The following is a 14771-nucleotide window of genomic DNA, read 5'->3' on the forward strand; positions in this document are numbered from 1 at the left end:
AAGTGGCTGCTTAGAGTTACCATGAGTTCTTTAAACTTATTCTCCTTTGCCTTCACGGGTGCTAGCAAACTGCAAAGCATTGCGCACGTGCTTGTGCCGCAGTTGACAAAAATATGCACTCTTTTTTCGGCACCCTCAATGCCATTTGCATTGAAGAGCGCGTTTGCAGATTATCAATCGAGCTTAGAAAAGGATAGCTGGTGTACTGTAGCAGACAGGAAAAACAAAGTTGTGCATTGCAATTGCGCTTTACTACCTTTCATCCTGTCTACCTGTGACTCATAGCATTTAGCAACAAGACAGTGCTATGTATTTGCTGTTATTGTGTGTCATGAAATGTCTATTTTGTGATGAATATAAGAGTTAGCCTCCATAGCATACTTTAGACATGCCCACTGTCTGTGGGCCACTGTCTGCTCATGCAAGGAAGCTTGGTTCCTGTCGTTTCTGAGCAGTGCATTGACCGTGCTTTAGCTGCTGGTTCTCCTTGCACCTTTTTGGCAGGGGTTTATTTTGCCCCCAACACTGTGTATTCAATTCGACAGGGTGCTGCTGGAAATGTACATTTAATCTGCATCATCAAATGTATATTTGGTTACAAAAGCAAGCAGCTCAAGTTCCATAGTCTTCTTAAGACTTTTTGGGCACGCCCGTAGCTTATGTGCCACTAACTGGCCATAAACTGAGGCTTGATCCTTATCATCTGCAATGAGGGCATCCACCCTGTCCATATCCTCCTCCCACCGCGACCTCTGGGCCTCCTTCCTTCTTCTTTTCTGCGGTGGTTTCATAGCATGAGGGGCGGCCGCGGTGGTGGAGGGCTGCTGGACGCCATTTGAAGTGGTCTGCACTGGATGGGCATCCTCTTGTGGGGGCTCTACCAGTGTGTCTAGAGAAAAATAAAAGCAAAGCTGAGGCACTGTGAACTGTTTTACATTATGGTATAAATGCAGTTCAGGAGACCAATATGGCTCTCCGAAAACTTGCTGTGCAATGTTTTTTCATAATGCATGCATGTATTTCAGAATTGAGGCCACTCTGCTGTGGCTAACACAGAGTTCAGAAGTCAGTACTGCAGTACTTTGCACTTTTGTAATGGTTGTTGCTGGTACTTATGAAAAGCAGAACTACATTTTGCATATGTGTGAGGCTTCACTGTTGGCTAATTCTAGTGTTGGCCGATAGTACGCACTTTTGCAACTGGAATGCAGACTCTTCCCTTCACCTTCTGTGTCACTATAAATTAAATTAAATAATGTTTCGGCCGTTTCTTCCGCTGCGCTCTGGCTGTTGGAGATCGTGCTGAAAAAAAAAATTGTCAGGCTGGTCAGCACACACTGCTTTGCTTTTCACATGTCATCTTCATAAACACTTCTTTTGAATGTTTGGAAACACAGGACTGTTGTGGGAGTGTAAATAGTTACATAAGTTGTGCTGTACCAGCTTTTGTGTGGCCTTGTCATCAGCTTTTGTGTGGCCTTGTCATCCCAACAGTTCTGCAAACACTTGTTCACCCCAACTTTTCTGATCTCATTGTGCCTAAAATGAGGTACCCAAGTAGCTTCACTGTATAACCTGAAAGTGACTGACATTTTCGCCTTGCTGGTACTGGAACTACTACTGTAAACTTGCATATTTTACCTGCTCCTGCATTGTCTGCCGGTCTCACTTGCCATGTTCTTTGACCCCTGCCCCACACATGTTAAACCTCTCATTGGCTCCAAAAGAAAAATAAATGATTTTGAAAGATGAGCATTGACCAATGATAACATACCTGCCAACATCCACCTGGTCCTTCAAAAACATTAGCAGGTGGAAATATGGCCACCGCACCTGTTTGCCATCGCTCGCACCTGACCCACTGGGTGCACCATCTTTCCAGGCACGGTGTTTTTTTGTAAGAGTGTCCCGCAGGCTCTTCCACCGTGCCTGGACATTAGAGCCTGCAAGTAGAGTTTCACAGCATTAAACTCTGTTCACCACCACATATCCTATCTAGCACAGCTGTCAGCATGCCAGCCTAAAGCGCTGGAATGCTGCCCTGCCACACAAAGGCAGTGACATTTTTTGGCAGGTACTCTGCTCTAGAGACTATGCTTGTAGTGGAGAAGAGGTACAGGGACTAAATTTGCCGTGCCAGTTGCAGAGTGCTTGTTATAAGAGACCAACTGGATTCAACTTTCTTCGCTACAATGTCCACTGGTACAGTGCACAAGCCAGTTGTGCCAGCAGTTGTACAAAGGTCAACATGAGCATTTCTGGTATCACTTTCAGCAGTAGTTGTCTCACTAGCGTGTCACTAATTTGACTATTGACTCACCGTGGTATGGTTGCGAGGCCTGAAATTGCAATTCATCTAAAGTGTAACAGATTTCTGTGGTCAGTTCAGCACCCCAAAAGTAATTGGTAACTATTATGTTATTCTCATTTCCATTTTTACCAGCGCAAAACATGGACTCCATGGAATGAGCCAGTGTGGCTTCCAGAATCCGTTGCCAGTTGCAATTTGTACGCTGTTAATTTTCATCACAAAACAACTTATAAAAGCTGTTCTCGTCTTTATGCACCAGCTCGGAATTTAAAACCACACGAGAAGCAGCTAAGCGTCGCGCTTCGTTGTTCGCAATCGCAAAAGAAATGCGAAGCGCGGAATATGGCGCTAGTAAAATGCGGGCCGCTCAGGATAGCATTTCCGGACGTCCTCGTTCGCGCGGCTTTTCGGCAGCGCGACCGAATTCTTCGCTAGCACCAGTGTTCGCCAAGGTTCTAAAAGTTATAAAAGGTGGTTACAACCCGTTCTTCGAGTAGGAAATAGCTGATTACTGCTAATCGACTACTGAGCTATAAAAAACTTTCCGTGAATGTTACCCTGAACTCCAAGCGGCCAATCCAGCTCTACAAAAATGAGCAGCCAGTCTAGAGCGGTCAACCGCTGTGCTGTGGCACAAATGACATACTGCCCGCCTGCATGCTCACTTTGAACCGCGATGCTCGGACCTCAGTCTCTCGTATGTCTATGCGCCCAGGTGTATGTGTAAAAAGCTGCATCTCTATGAAAGTAGTTCTCCAAACAAGTAATCTTTGCACTGTCACGAAACGGCACGCCGCTGTTCGTTCTTGCACTGTGGAAGAATTCTAGAGGCCACTACAATGTGCTTTCGGGCGAGGGAATACGCGACGAGCAGCTCGGGAGACGGGCACCGCCGTGCATGCTGCGAGCTCAGCGGCGCGGTTGAAGCTCATTGACCACGGCCCGCAACACCATTTGCCAGCTTTCTTTCAAGCAGGCGCAGATGGCGCATGAAGGGTGCCCTGCTTTGAAAGGTACACTCGTAGCAATGTAAACATACCTGGGTCGCATCCCAGCTCTCTGACGACTTCGGCCCACGCCTCCGCCTTTCTCTTGCTGTCTTTATAGTCGCTCCTCGAACTGTCCCACAAAATGGGACGCTTCTGCACCTCGCAAATCAGCCGGTCGTTGAATTCCACACGAGCTGACTTTGTTGACAGAGCCATGCTTAAAAAAGTGCCGAGCTGAGCAAGTAAACAGAAGCGCGCGCGCGAAAGGCATGCGTCGGCGAGGAAGACGGAAGTGTCGACACGCAAGTGAGCCATGATTGGCTGTCCCTGCTGGCCGCTTCCGGCAGCGTCGGACGACGCGCGTCAAATATCTGGTGGGTCCAGATCGGCGGCGGCGGGCGTTTTTTTTGAGGCCGGGCGTCAAATGCGCGCCGTCGGGCGAAAAACGCCGAAGAAAACGCTCCATGTATCCCGGCCTTTATGGAGAGCTACAAGTCGGCTAGACGCTCCTTTACATCGCCCGCGTCGCTTGCCCGCCGCGCACTTTTACGCGTCGTTTGGCCACACTATGTGGCAGTTTTTTCTGGGCGGGAAAGACGGAGTCCGTCGTTCGCGCGCTCCTCCGTCTTCCCGCGAGCATGGGCGGGTTTAGGCTGCCCAACCTGCGCACTATGTGCAGCGTCCTTGCTGTTCGAGGCGTCCGCGACCTAGTCAACGCCACCGACTACCCGGGGAGAGGGCTCCTCGCCTACCTTCTCGGGACTTCGCGGCGCCTGTTTTTTGGTAATTGCACAGGTCCTTCAGCCGAACAGCAGCCGGGGTTCTTCCGGTATGTCTGCCGGATGGCCGAGTCCCTCACCGCCACCCTGCCCGAGGTCGACGGCTCTGAGACGCAGGCCTCCCGCGTTTGCGAGCTCCTGGCAATTCAGGAGGCTACACCCGAACAGCTACAGCGGAGCAGGCGGGTACGGTGGCGGGACTTGACGTCACACACGTTACCACCAGACGTCCGCGACTTCGGCTGGCTGCGAGGCTGGAGTGTCCTTCCGACGGGGGTCCGCATCGCCGCGTGGGGTATCGCTCCTTCTTCGCGGTGTCCCCAGTGCGGTGCGACCGAGACCCTCCAGCACGCCATGTTCGAGTGCGTCGTGGCGCGCACTTTTTGGAGACTTTTGTCCCGTATGTTTTTTGTAACTCTCGACGCGCGCACTAGGCCGCGCGACTTTTTTGTGCGCCTGCTCCTCTGTGTGGGCGCTTTTGTGTTGTGGCGCCAGCGTGGCGTCGCGTCTCTACAGGGCCGACCGCAGCGAGCCATGTTCCCCCTGCTCCAGCGGGTTCGGGCGCGCTTCTTCCAACAGGCGTGCCTGGACCGAGTGATGCTCCCCGAGGAAGAGTTCCTTCGGCGTTGGAGCACTCGCTTCATCGCCGTCGACAGGGGCCGCGTGACCGTACGGCTCCTGCCTTATTGAGTGTGCGCAGTGCGCGGTGTTGTTGCGCGTTTCTTATTTAGTTAGGGAGCGTGCTTCCACCGCGGCATCCGGACATTATGGACACTGTGGACATTATTACGTGCAGTGAATGACTTTTGTTTGCAGGGCGACAGGAGTCGCCGTCGTGTCTTGAGTGATCGCTTTTCCGTAATCGAGCGACACTAATCACGAACTGTACTCTTGTATTTTTTGAGGGACTGTGGTCCCTTATCGTGTAACCATGGGGTCCAATAAAATTCTCTTGAAAGAAGCGAGACTTTGGCGTTGGAAGCTTTCGCAACACCATTTAGTTAACCAGACTTAACCAGCAGCCAATTTTTTCTGCATGCTGACCTCAAGGGTAGCCCATACCGTGCTCCTGACTTCTGAGACGCGCTCGCGCAGATTGTAGACCTCCGTGAGATTTTGAGTAGTCCCCAGTACCAAGTGAGCCACGTTTGGACGGTTACCTGTGATAGCAGTTCCTCAAAACAGAAGCATATTGACAAAACAGAGTTCCACGTCCGAGGTATAAAATATATCGTATTTGACCCGGACACCAAAAACGTGAAGCTTAAGCCTGTTTGGCTTCCACGCTATATGAGGCACCGGATGATTGTGGAAGCTTTGGAGCCTTTTGGAACTGTACAAACTATCGAGCGTGAGAAGTGGCGGTGTTTGGAATGGAGCACATGGAAACAGCCAACCGTGAAATCTCGCTCACGCTTAAAGACTGAGTGTCAGAACTACGATTCCTCATACGCTCAACGTATTCAGGGTAAAAGCTTTAGTTGTGATCCAAGTAGGGCCTCCGCTGTCTCTTCGTTGTAGACGTGTGGGTCATGTACGGCGTCAGTGTCGTACGCCTCGATGCACCCAGTGCTGACACTTTGGCCACACAGTAGACAACTCTGTTATGACTGTGCTGAGAGGTTACACCAGGGCAACTGGACACAAGAGGATGGAGTGGTGTCAGAACACATTATGGATGTGTCGGATGTTGTGGAAGCGTCGGATGAACTGAGTCTTGAGCTCCCAACTGAAGATGGACCAAGGGCTTCTGCATCTAATAACGGCAAGGGACTGCCTGCAAGTACGGACAAACAGGAATCCTTGTCTCCAGACCCAAAGCCGCCGGACCCTGGTCTGCCTGGGCCTTCTACTTTGAGTCCTGTTCTTGCTACTCAGGAGCCATCGTTCACCCAGGGATCACGAGAGCCGAACACCCCTTCTGTAGAGCCAATGGCGGCGCTACAGGCAGTGAATGTGCGCACTGCCTTCTGCGACGGCGATGCACCTTCGTCGCCATAGTGTAGCAGTGTGTCTCTTTAAGTGTCAGCCTGAAGTGTCTCCTGAAGTGTGTCCTGAAGTGTTCGGTGCGGTGTCGGCTGTGAGCGTGATTACGAGGGACGTGGTCCACTCGGCTTGATGGGCCGAAGCCTTGGCAGTCTCAGAAAAGGCGATGGACAACAGCGCACCTCTGAAGCGTACTGCAGATGATGAGGTGTGTGTCGGTGGCGATGAGCAGAAGCGAACTGTTGTGGTGGCATAGAGAAAGGTGACCTCAAAACGAAAGGTGACCTCAAAACGAAGTACAGGGGGTGGTGTTCAATCAGACAAGCACTAAAAATGGCGGGCATTGAGAATTTCAGGTCGCTACCTTTGACATTAGGGGTTTGCGTTACCGTCGAAGGCAACATCAGTTAGGGCATCTTTTAATGAAATGGGATGTGAGTGTGGCAGCTATCCAGGAAACCAAGCTGTCCTCTGATGAGGAGACAGAAGCTGCTCTCGAACCTTTTTTGACAGGATTCAATGTTATCGCTAGTCACTGGAGAGGCTTATCAGGAGAGTACATGCTATTCGGCCAACACACTGGGAACTACTGCCGTGTTGTATCGCATAGATGATGACGGGAGACTTATCTGCTGTGACCTCGCAATTTCGGGTGTACAGTTGCAAATTATTTGTGCTTATGCCCCTGTTAAGCAGCCTGGTAGAAGGCTATTTTACCTGTCACTAGTCGAGCATTTGTGCACGGGTCGTAAAATTATGTTGGTGGGTGATTTCAGTTGTGTTTGTAGGGATGAAGACCGAGCAGTGTTAAGTCACCGTTATGATCCTAGTGCTGCTTTCCTTACTGATTTCGCATGCGAATACCAGCTGGTGGCTGTTGGGCAAGATAAGGGACATAACATTCATTTCACTAATTTTCAGTGCTCCTCTAGTGCTCGGCTTGAGTGGATTTACGTTTCAGCGTACATGTTAGCGAGCGTTTTTGGTTACTGCGTGCAGCCCATATTCTTCAGTCATCATTGCATGGTGTCTCTTTAGCTAGGGCGGTACAGTCGGCGCATACGCCATCCTCGACGGGAGCTGTGGAAGCTGAATAGCTGTCTACTCTCAGATGAAATCTTTAAACGGGCTTATCTACTTTCTTGAAGTACACACGGTCACGCGGTGATCTCTTAGTTTTGCAAAAATAGGACTTATTTAAACAATAAACAAAAATTATTGCTATTGAAGCCTCAGCGAGAATGGCGTTCTTTGATGAGACGTTTCATTCGAGAGCTGGCCCATACTTCGGTTGAGCTACATGGGTTAGAGAGGATTAGCCTAGGTGCCTTTGTAGAAGATATCCCTGCCATAAAAGCAGCGCTTCAGCAGTTTGAAACAAGACACAAAGGGGCATTGATAAGGTCTCGGACCAGTAGGTTTCTGGATGAGCAACCATCTCGACGGGCCCCGAGAGATGAAAGGCAGAGTGTTCTTGCTAAAGAAATAATGGAAATTCAGTATGGTGGTTGCAGAGACAGCGCTGGTCCTGGTATTATTGATGATTTAATGAATATCATCGGAAGCTGTTTCGGGGTTGTGCGGTCATAAATGAGAGATCAAATTTCAGCCGCTTGTTCGAAGCCTTTTCCCGACTTGACGATGAGCGGCGCGCTGTGGCGGCCTGTCACTTTGGACGAAATTAAATCTGCCATTTCTGACCTGACGGCTCATAAATCTCCAGGGCCAGATGCCACTACTAGGGGCTTCTATAAAACATTTGCATGTCTTGCCTGAGAACGAGGGAGAAAAACTTTAATGAATAAAGCTTCTCTCTCTCTCTCCGGAGGTTTTCCAGGCTTCTTACGATGTTGGATTTTTGCCCCTCACTTTTTACTCTGGCCATGCTATGTTAAATCCAAAAAGCAGAGACACAAATCGGTTGAAACACTTGAAGGTTATTGTCCAAATTCCCTCTGTAATGTAGACTACAAACTTTCTGCAAGGGCGCTTTGTAATCGTCTGCAGCTAGTTGTCACTGACTTAATTGGCACGCATCCGCTGTGTGGAAACAGAGGCCGCAGCATCCAAACCCATATTCATATTGCACGTTCAGTATTGGAGACGGTATCAGGTGAGACCGGACAAGTAGCTCTAATTCAGACTGACCTTGCAAAGCCCTTAGCTAAAGTTCGTCACAATTTCTTGTTTGCGGTACTAGAGCGTGCAAATATTACAGATGTTTCGCTTAGGGGCATAAGACTGTGCTATAAGGAGTCGTCCACAAGGCTAATTGCTAACCAAGAGCTAACCAAACCTATTCCATTGAATTTATCGGTTCTCCAAGGCTCTCCGTTGTGGCCTTTGTTGTTTGCTTTATATTTTGAACCCCTTTGGCTCTGTATTATCAACAGCGCAACTATCTGTGGTTTCTCCTTGGCGCAATGTGAAATTGAGATTTTAGGCTATGCAAATGATGTCGCCCTCTTTTTTTTTATAACAGTACGAGTGTTCTTAAGGCATTTCATTTTACTGAACAATTTTGCGAGGTATCAGGTGCGGCACTTAATTATGATAAATCCTATGGCATTTGGTTGGGGTGCAACGCCAAGCCATTATGGTGGCATAAACGGAGACTGCGAGACCCTTCGCAACCTAGGGGTTCCTCTTCACCAAATTAGCAACAGTGGTGTGTCTTGGGATTCACAGGTAGTCTCCATGAGGCGACAAGCCCAGGCTTGGTTGGGAAAGGAACTGTCAGTGTTTGCTCGGGTTCAGGTCTGCAACATGTTTTATTTGTAAAACTTGCCTATGTGCTGGAGGTTCTCCACTGTGCGAGGAAGAAAGTGCAGGTGATGCACAGAACATGTACTACTTTTGTATGGCGTTCCCAGTGGGAACTCATACGTCGCGATAACATATTTCTTTCTCTAGAGTCTGGTGGAAGAGGCCTTGTTCACCTATTGGTGCGTCAGCTTGTTTCGCGCTTTTTCTTTTTCAAATCGGCTTACCATTATATTTTAGTAGCTGTGCTTATTAGGCATCTCAGTGCTCATTTGCCTGTCCTGTTTGCACCGACTGCTCACACTCGTGAGGAGCCTTGATGGCGATTCCTTAAGGAAGCAGCTGACCCATTCAGTTTCCTCACGGAGCGCTTTTCTTTAGAGTACCTGTATAGCCTCTCCAGAAGGCAGATGACTCAGGTACTTAGAGAGTATTTGTTTCCTGTACCACTGTATCGCTAAACTTTTCTGGAGTTCCTTGTCACCACTGTTTTAAAGCGCGTGATACAAGTATGTATTTCTTGTGCTGCAAAAAAGTCTTTAAACTGCACACATCTACCCTGCCTGTGAAGGCATGTCTTCATGCCAAGGAGATGCTTGAACCGTGGACGGCGAATTGCCGCCCTGTACAGTATACCAGAGACAATTGACCATTGTTTTACTCCGGGCATTGATTCTGTGTTCTTCTGGGGCATATTACGAAGAACATTTAAGAATGACGTCGACATCGCACGCTACAGTACCCGTTTTTTGCCTGTGGAGAAGGACTGTGTTGTGCCATATGATCTATTTATGTTGTTGGGACTCCTTAGTCTCTGGAAGAGCCGCATGATGAAACGCCACGTCGAAACACCGCAGTCCTCGAAACCATTGTTTCGTGAACAATGCGCTTTGGTGCGGGGCGTATATGCTGTCCTGCCAGATCCGCCTAGCTGGCTCCCCTATCTGGATGCATGTGTGTGCCTCCCAGACTTTCAATTTTTTGGAAGGTGGGGTCATGCAGGGGTACGCCTGAGGTTTTGCGGCGTAAGCGTGCTTAGATTTCTTTTTTCGGCACTATTTCTATGCTATCAAAAATACGGCGAAGGCCTAGTGGTCACGCTGAGCAGCCGTTAAAGTGGAACTCTTCGCCCAGCCGAGGGTTCGACTACCAGTCATCGATATTTTTTTTTTGTTTTTATACTTTGACATCTTACTCTGCTCAAGGTACAACTTACACAATCCGCAATTGAAGCGCGAGGTCCGGTAATGAAGCTTTCGCCTAAAAAAACATTCGGAACCCAACAGTCTCAATATAGAAAAAAAAGGAAGTGACATCATTTCAGTTTATAGCATATTTTAAACACCGCAGAAGTATTGCTGTGCTGTATTGCGTCTGAAAGGTGATTCCACAGCTTTGTCTGTACATGACATATGGTCATTTCTCCTTGCACGTTTTTTTCTTCAGAAGGAAATTTCTATGTGTAGCGTTACGTGTGCTACTTGATCGCAGCGTGAATGCAGTTGTGTGTAGCGGGTGATTGTTTTTAAGGCATAAATGCGCCATTAGAAGAGTTCTCCACTGAATTAGAGTTAAATGATATTATATCCATCTGCCTAAAAAGAGGAGCATTGTGTGCGTTGTAGTCAGACTATGTCATGAATCGAATAGCCCTTTTTTCGCGCAAAATCTTACCTGCTCCTAGACTGGTAGGCGTTTTCCCAGGATTCAGTGGAATATGATAAGTGGCTTTGAAAAGTTAAAAATAAATCATTAAAATTGTATCCTTGCCAAAGTAGTGACGGCATTTATAGAGAGCAAACCATGCTGCTCTTAACATATTAAGAAGTAATTGAATATATCCTTGCCAAAGTAGTGACGGCATTTATATAGAGCAAACCATGCTGCTCTTAACATATTAAGAAGTAATTGAATATGGAGCTTGCAGTGCAAGTTCTCATCCAGAATTACCGCGAGATAAGGGACATTCATGACACATGCATTTGGTCTGCCCAGGCAGTGCATTTTAGTCCGGTTTGGAATTGTTTTTCCGGGGCTCTCAAATATAATGCACTTTGCTTTGTTAACATTTCCAACAAGTCTGCTGGCGGAAAACCTGGTACACAAATTCTCAATTTCAATTTCTAATTACCGGTTAGCATTAATGATTAGTTCGGCTACGCAATCATGAGCATATAAAAGAGCTATGCCGCCAGCATACATAAAAACCGGAAGTGATAGAATGGGCCCAAGTACCGAAACCTGAGGCACACCCACAGTAAAGATCCCCACGTGGTCGTAATTATTCCGGAGCCCTTCACTACGGCATCTCTTTGTTCTTTCAATCCCACATTCCCAGCTTCTCTTAAGGCGTGGCTCGTGTGTCCATCGTCATGTGGACGAATTCATTTATACACACAGCAGTGCGAGCACTGCGTCTTTACTATTTTGGAGCTGGTTCTTTGAAGCGCAGTGATTATTACTGCGAGAGCATTACTTGGCTAAGTTCGCGGTTTCGCGCCCGCTGAAAGAGCACGCAAAACATGTCGGCGCCCTTAAGTCGCTCGAGGACGAAATGGAGCAAAAAAATGATTGCATGTGACTGATAAAATGTCGATGCGTGTCAAATTATATTCCTGTGCAGTAATTAGTTAATTAATTACAGGCGAAATATTTCATTGAACGTCAAAATATTCACAGAGGTCGATATAGTGGGCGGACGTCGAAACAGTCGCGGACGTCTCAATTATTGTGAAAATAAGAATCCAAGGCTAATGAAGGTTTGAAGTAGATTAAAAAGTGATTGACATTAATATTGACACAATAAGTTTTCGTTTATGTGGAGTAATTCGAGGGGATTAAACTATGAGTCGCAAGAGAAGCGAAGAGCGGCGACGAGTGTGGAAGAGGCGTCAATGATTTTGCATTTTCCCAGTCCGGGTCGCCACAGCGATATCTAACGTCTTTTGTAGACCGAGAAGTGAAATTACTGCGTCTTTCCTACTTTCCAGCTGTTTTTTTTTACCCGCGCTGACACCCGCCAGGGTGACTCACTGGTTAATTAGCTCTGAGTTCTACTAAGCCGCAGTACAGGGGTTCGAACACGGCCGCGGTGGCACCGTTTCGATGGAGCCGAAACGCAAAAGGTGTTCGTGTGCTGTGCGATTTCTGTCCACGCTAGAGATCCCCAGGTGGTCGAAATTATCCAGCAGACCTCCACTACGGCACACAGATCCGCACAGGAGGTACTCCTGCAACTCAATCGGGAAGTCCTTGACACCGTCGAATGCCCTCAAAATGACCGGGTAGTACTCGCCTTGGATCTTAAAGGAGCATTTGACAATGTAACACATGAGATCATACTCACTAACCTAAGCTAGACCGACGGTGGCCACAACACAGTCCGATACAAGTGCCAATTTCTAATAGATCGTCTATCCTACATCCGAATACAAGATACAGAGCACGGTCCCTACCTACTCGGCACGCGGGGATCCACGCAAGGCGTGGCACATTCCCCGCTGCTCTTCAATCTGGGTACGATGCACCTGCCGGCCCAGCTGAGTGGTGTCGCCGGCGAGCAGCACGCCCTGTACGCTGATGACATCACTCTGTGGGCCACGCAGGGCAGCACAAAGGACGTTGAAACCAGCCTGCAAACAGCGGCAACGATAGTAGACCGCTACGCCTGCCGCTGCCGTCTTAAATGTTCCCCTAAAAAATCGGAATTTGTGCACTCCCACCCCACCAAAAGTGCACAACTAAAATATCTTTCTCTGGAGAGTGGTCCCATACGCGAAAGTGATGAGATACATGCGTTGGCTGACTCCTCCTTTCTTCAGAGGTCAGGTAAAAAAGAGGTGGGAGACGGGATGTTTAATTCGATTTGAGAGGGAAATCGGCCGCATGGGACAATAATTCAATGTTTTATGAATGCTTCAATGTTTCATTTCAATTCAATGTTTTATGAATGTTTTATGAGTGCACCTTTAATGCACGGTCACATCACGGGCTTTCTCAGATCAGCGATTTCAGGACAAGGTGTTACTTATTACCATGAAGTGAAAAAAGATATAAATAACAAAAGTTAGCGAGATATGTTTTGCATAATAAAATCTTGTAGCCCTCTTATTCTTTGTTGTTTTTCTTCCAGCCTTCGCGGCAAAATGTTCAACTTCAAACATCAGGTACACATAGTGCTGAAAAATTAATATCGCCATTACCAAGCGCACAGAGCCTCCACTTGGAGCACAAGGAAAAGGCAGAAGAAACCGATTAATACTGCAATCACAAAAGAAGATGGGTTTATGAGCGTTTAACGTCCCGAAGCGACTCTGGCTATGAGGGACGCCGTAGTGAAGGGCTGCGGAAATTTCAACCACCTGGGATTCTTTAACGTGCACTGGCATCGCACAGCACACGTGCTTCTAGAATTTCGCCTCCATCGACATTCGGCCGCCGCGGCCGGGATCGAACCCGCGTCGTCCAGGTCAGCAGCCGAGCGCTGTAACGACTGAGCCACCACAGCGGCATTGGACATATGAATAATGAAATGAAAATACATCCTTTCATATAAAGAAGGCATCCGTAATGTCTTTTTAAATTTATACATATATGTACAGTGAGACATAGTACTATTATTGTGATGGATACATACGGGACATTTATGTTGACACATGGTTCTACTACGGAAACGAGATACAGTGAGCGGGAGTGTCCATACCTTGCGCCAAACAAGTGATGAGGTTAAACAAACCACGTCGGTTGAAAGAGAACCCTCCTGCGAGTTGTAAACGGAACCTATTACCGGTACGCAGCTTCTAGCCGCAGTATGCCGCCTTCCGGCTATAGCTGCCGACAGCTATAGGCGGAAGGCGGCAGGTGGTCGATATTCCTTTGAGACGTAGAAAGATGCTGCCATCTAGAGTTAAATCATAGAAACAGGGATGGAGAGCAGCTGTAGATTTATCCGGCAGATCGCGACACAAACGCAATCTCTGGTTCGTTTGGTTTATGGGGTTTAACGTCCCAAAGCGACTCAGGCTATGAGAGACGCCGGAGTGAAGGACTCCGGAAATTTCGACCGCCGGGGGTTCTTTAACGTGCACTGACATCGCACAGTACACGGGCCTCTAGAATTTCGCCTCCATAGAAATTCGACCGCCGCGGTCGGGATCTAACCCGCGTGTTTCTGGTCAGAAGCCAAGCACCATAACCACTGAGCCACCACGGCGGCACAAACACAATCTCTTTCCTAATAACTTGTTTTTGGGCTTATTGCACTGGACCGTGGATTTTCTTTTATATTGTACAAAGCAAGCAAGCTCATGTGAAATATTTTTACACCCGGAAAACATTGTTATATGAAATAGGTTTCACCAACGACAAGTTATGGTGCATCTAACGCTGCATTATTCCAATCGCAGCAATGAGAGGCAAACTACAATAAGTCAAAATGCCACTGCTTCTCACTCACTGAAGCAAAAGAGGACGTCCGGAACATGTAGCGTTCATTCTAACGCGGACCTGTATGGCGGCGTCTTCTTTTTTTTCTTTTTTTTTGACATTAGACTTTAAATAATGGTCGCATAAAGGCGGTGTTTCCAAATAAAGCCGGGAATATAAAAATGACTGTAGCTGTGAAAAAATATGTAGTGTACAGCTATAGCCTTCAACACGAAAACTTAGCCGAGCCATTACACAGTCCTCCTGGCTGTGTGTCCGATTACTGTCATGTGTACTGGGCTTGTGGTTGGTCATGTCGTGGTATCTACAGAATGAGAACAGAACTGAAAAGGGCATGCCGACGAAAAAAAGCATTGACTATGGAAACAGAAATCCAAGAATATATAATCAATTTAGCTGAAATCTGTGCCCGTACAAACCTTTCTTACGCTGGCAGAACTCCGTACCCCTAGTGGAACTCTTGGAACACCTTTGCTCACGACCAGTCTATCTTTTTTT

General features: G+C 47.7%; 1 protein-coding gene across 1 annotated transcript; it reads right to left on the bottom strand.

Annotated features, from left to right (window-relative positions):
* Positions 1–471: 471 nt before the first annotated feature.
* Positions 472–3560, bottom strand: LOC149333638 (uncharacterized). The gene is made up of 4 exons (XM_089558726.1): positions 3351–3560; positions 1775–1943; positions 1226–1302; positions 472–889 (listed from the first exon to the last, which is right to left on the bottom strand). The coding sequence occupies exons 1-4, from the start codon at positions 3514–3516 to the stop codon at positions 567–569; spliced, it is 735 nt and encodes a 244-aa protein (XP_089414852.1). The 5' UTR covers positions 3517–3560; the 3' UTR covers positions 472–566.
* Positions 3561–14771: the final 11211 nt, after the last annotated feature.

The sequence above is a fragment of the Amblyomma mixtum genome, chromosome 8 (assembly GCF_055824585.1).
Source record: "Amblyomma mixtum isolate Tamu chromosome 8, ASM5582458v1, whole genome shotgun sequence".
NCBI lineage: Eukaryota > Metazoa > Arthropoda > Arachnida > Ixodida > Ixodidae > Amblyomma > Amblyomma mixtum.

What these genes read in the sequence shown, in the direction of transcription:
- LOC149333638 (XM_089558726.1), bottom strand. Translation starts at nt 3,516, where the DNA reads ATGGCTCTGTCAACAAAGTCAGCTCGTGTGGAATTCAACGACCGGCTG. An exon ending in GACCAGGTGGATGTTGGCAG is followed by an intron (nt 1,303 to 1,774) that starts GTATGTTATCAT and finishes TTTTTTTTTCAG; the next exon opens with CACGATCTCCAACAGCCAGA. An exon ending in AATTTATAGTGACACAGAAG is followed by an intron (nt 890 to 1,225) that starts GTGAAGGGAAGA and finishes ATTTTTCTCTAG; the next exon opens with ACACACTGGTAGAGCCCCCA.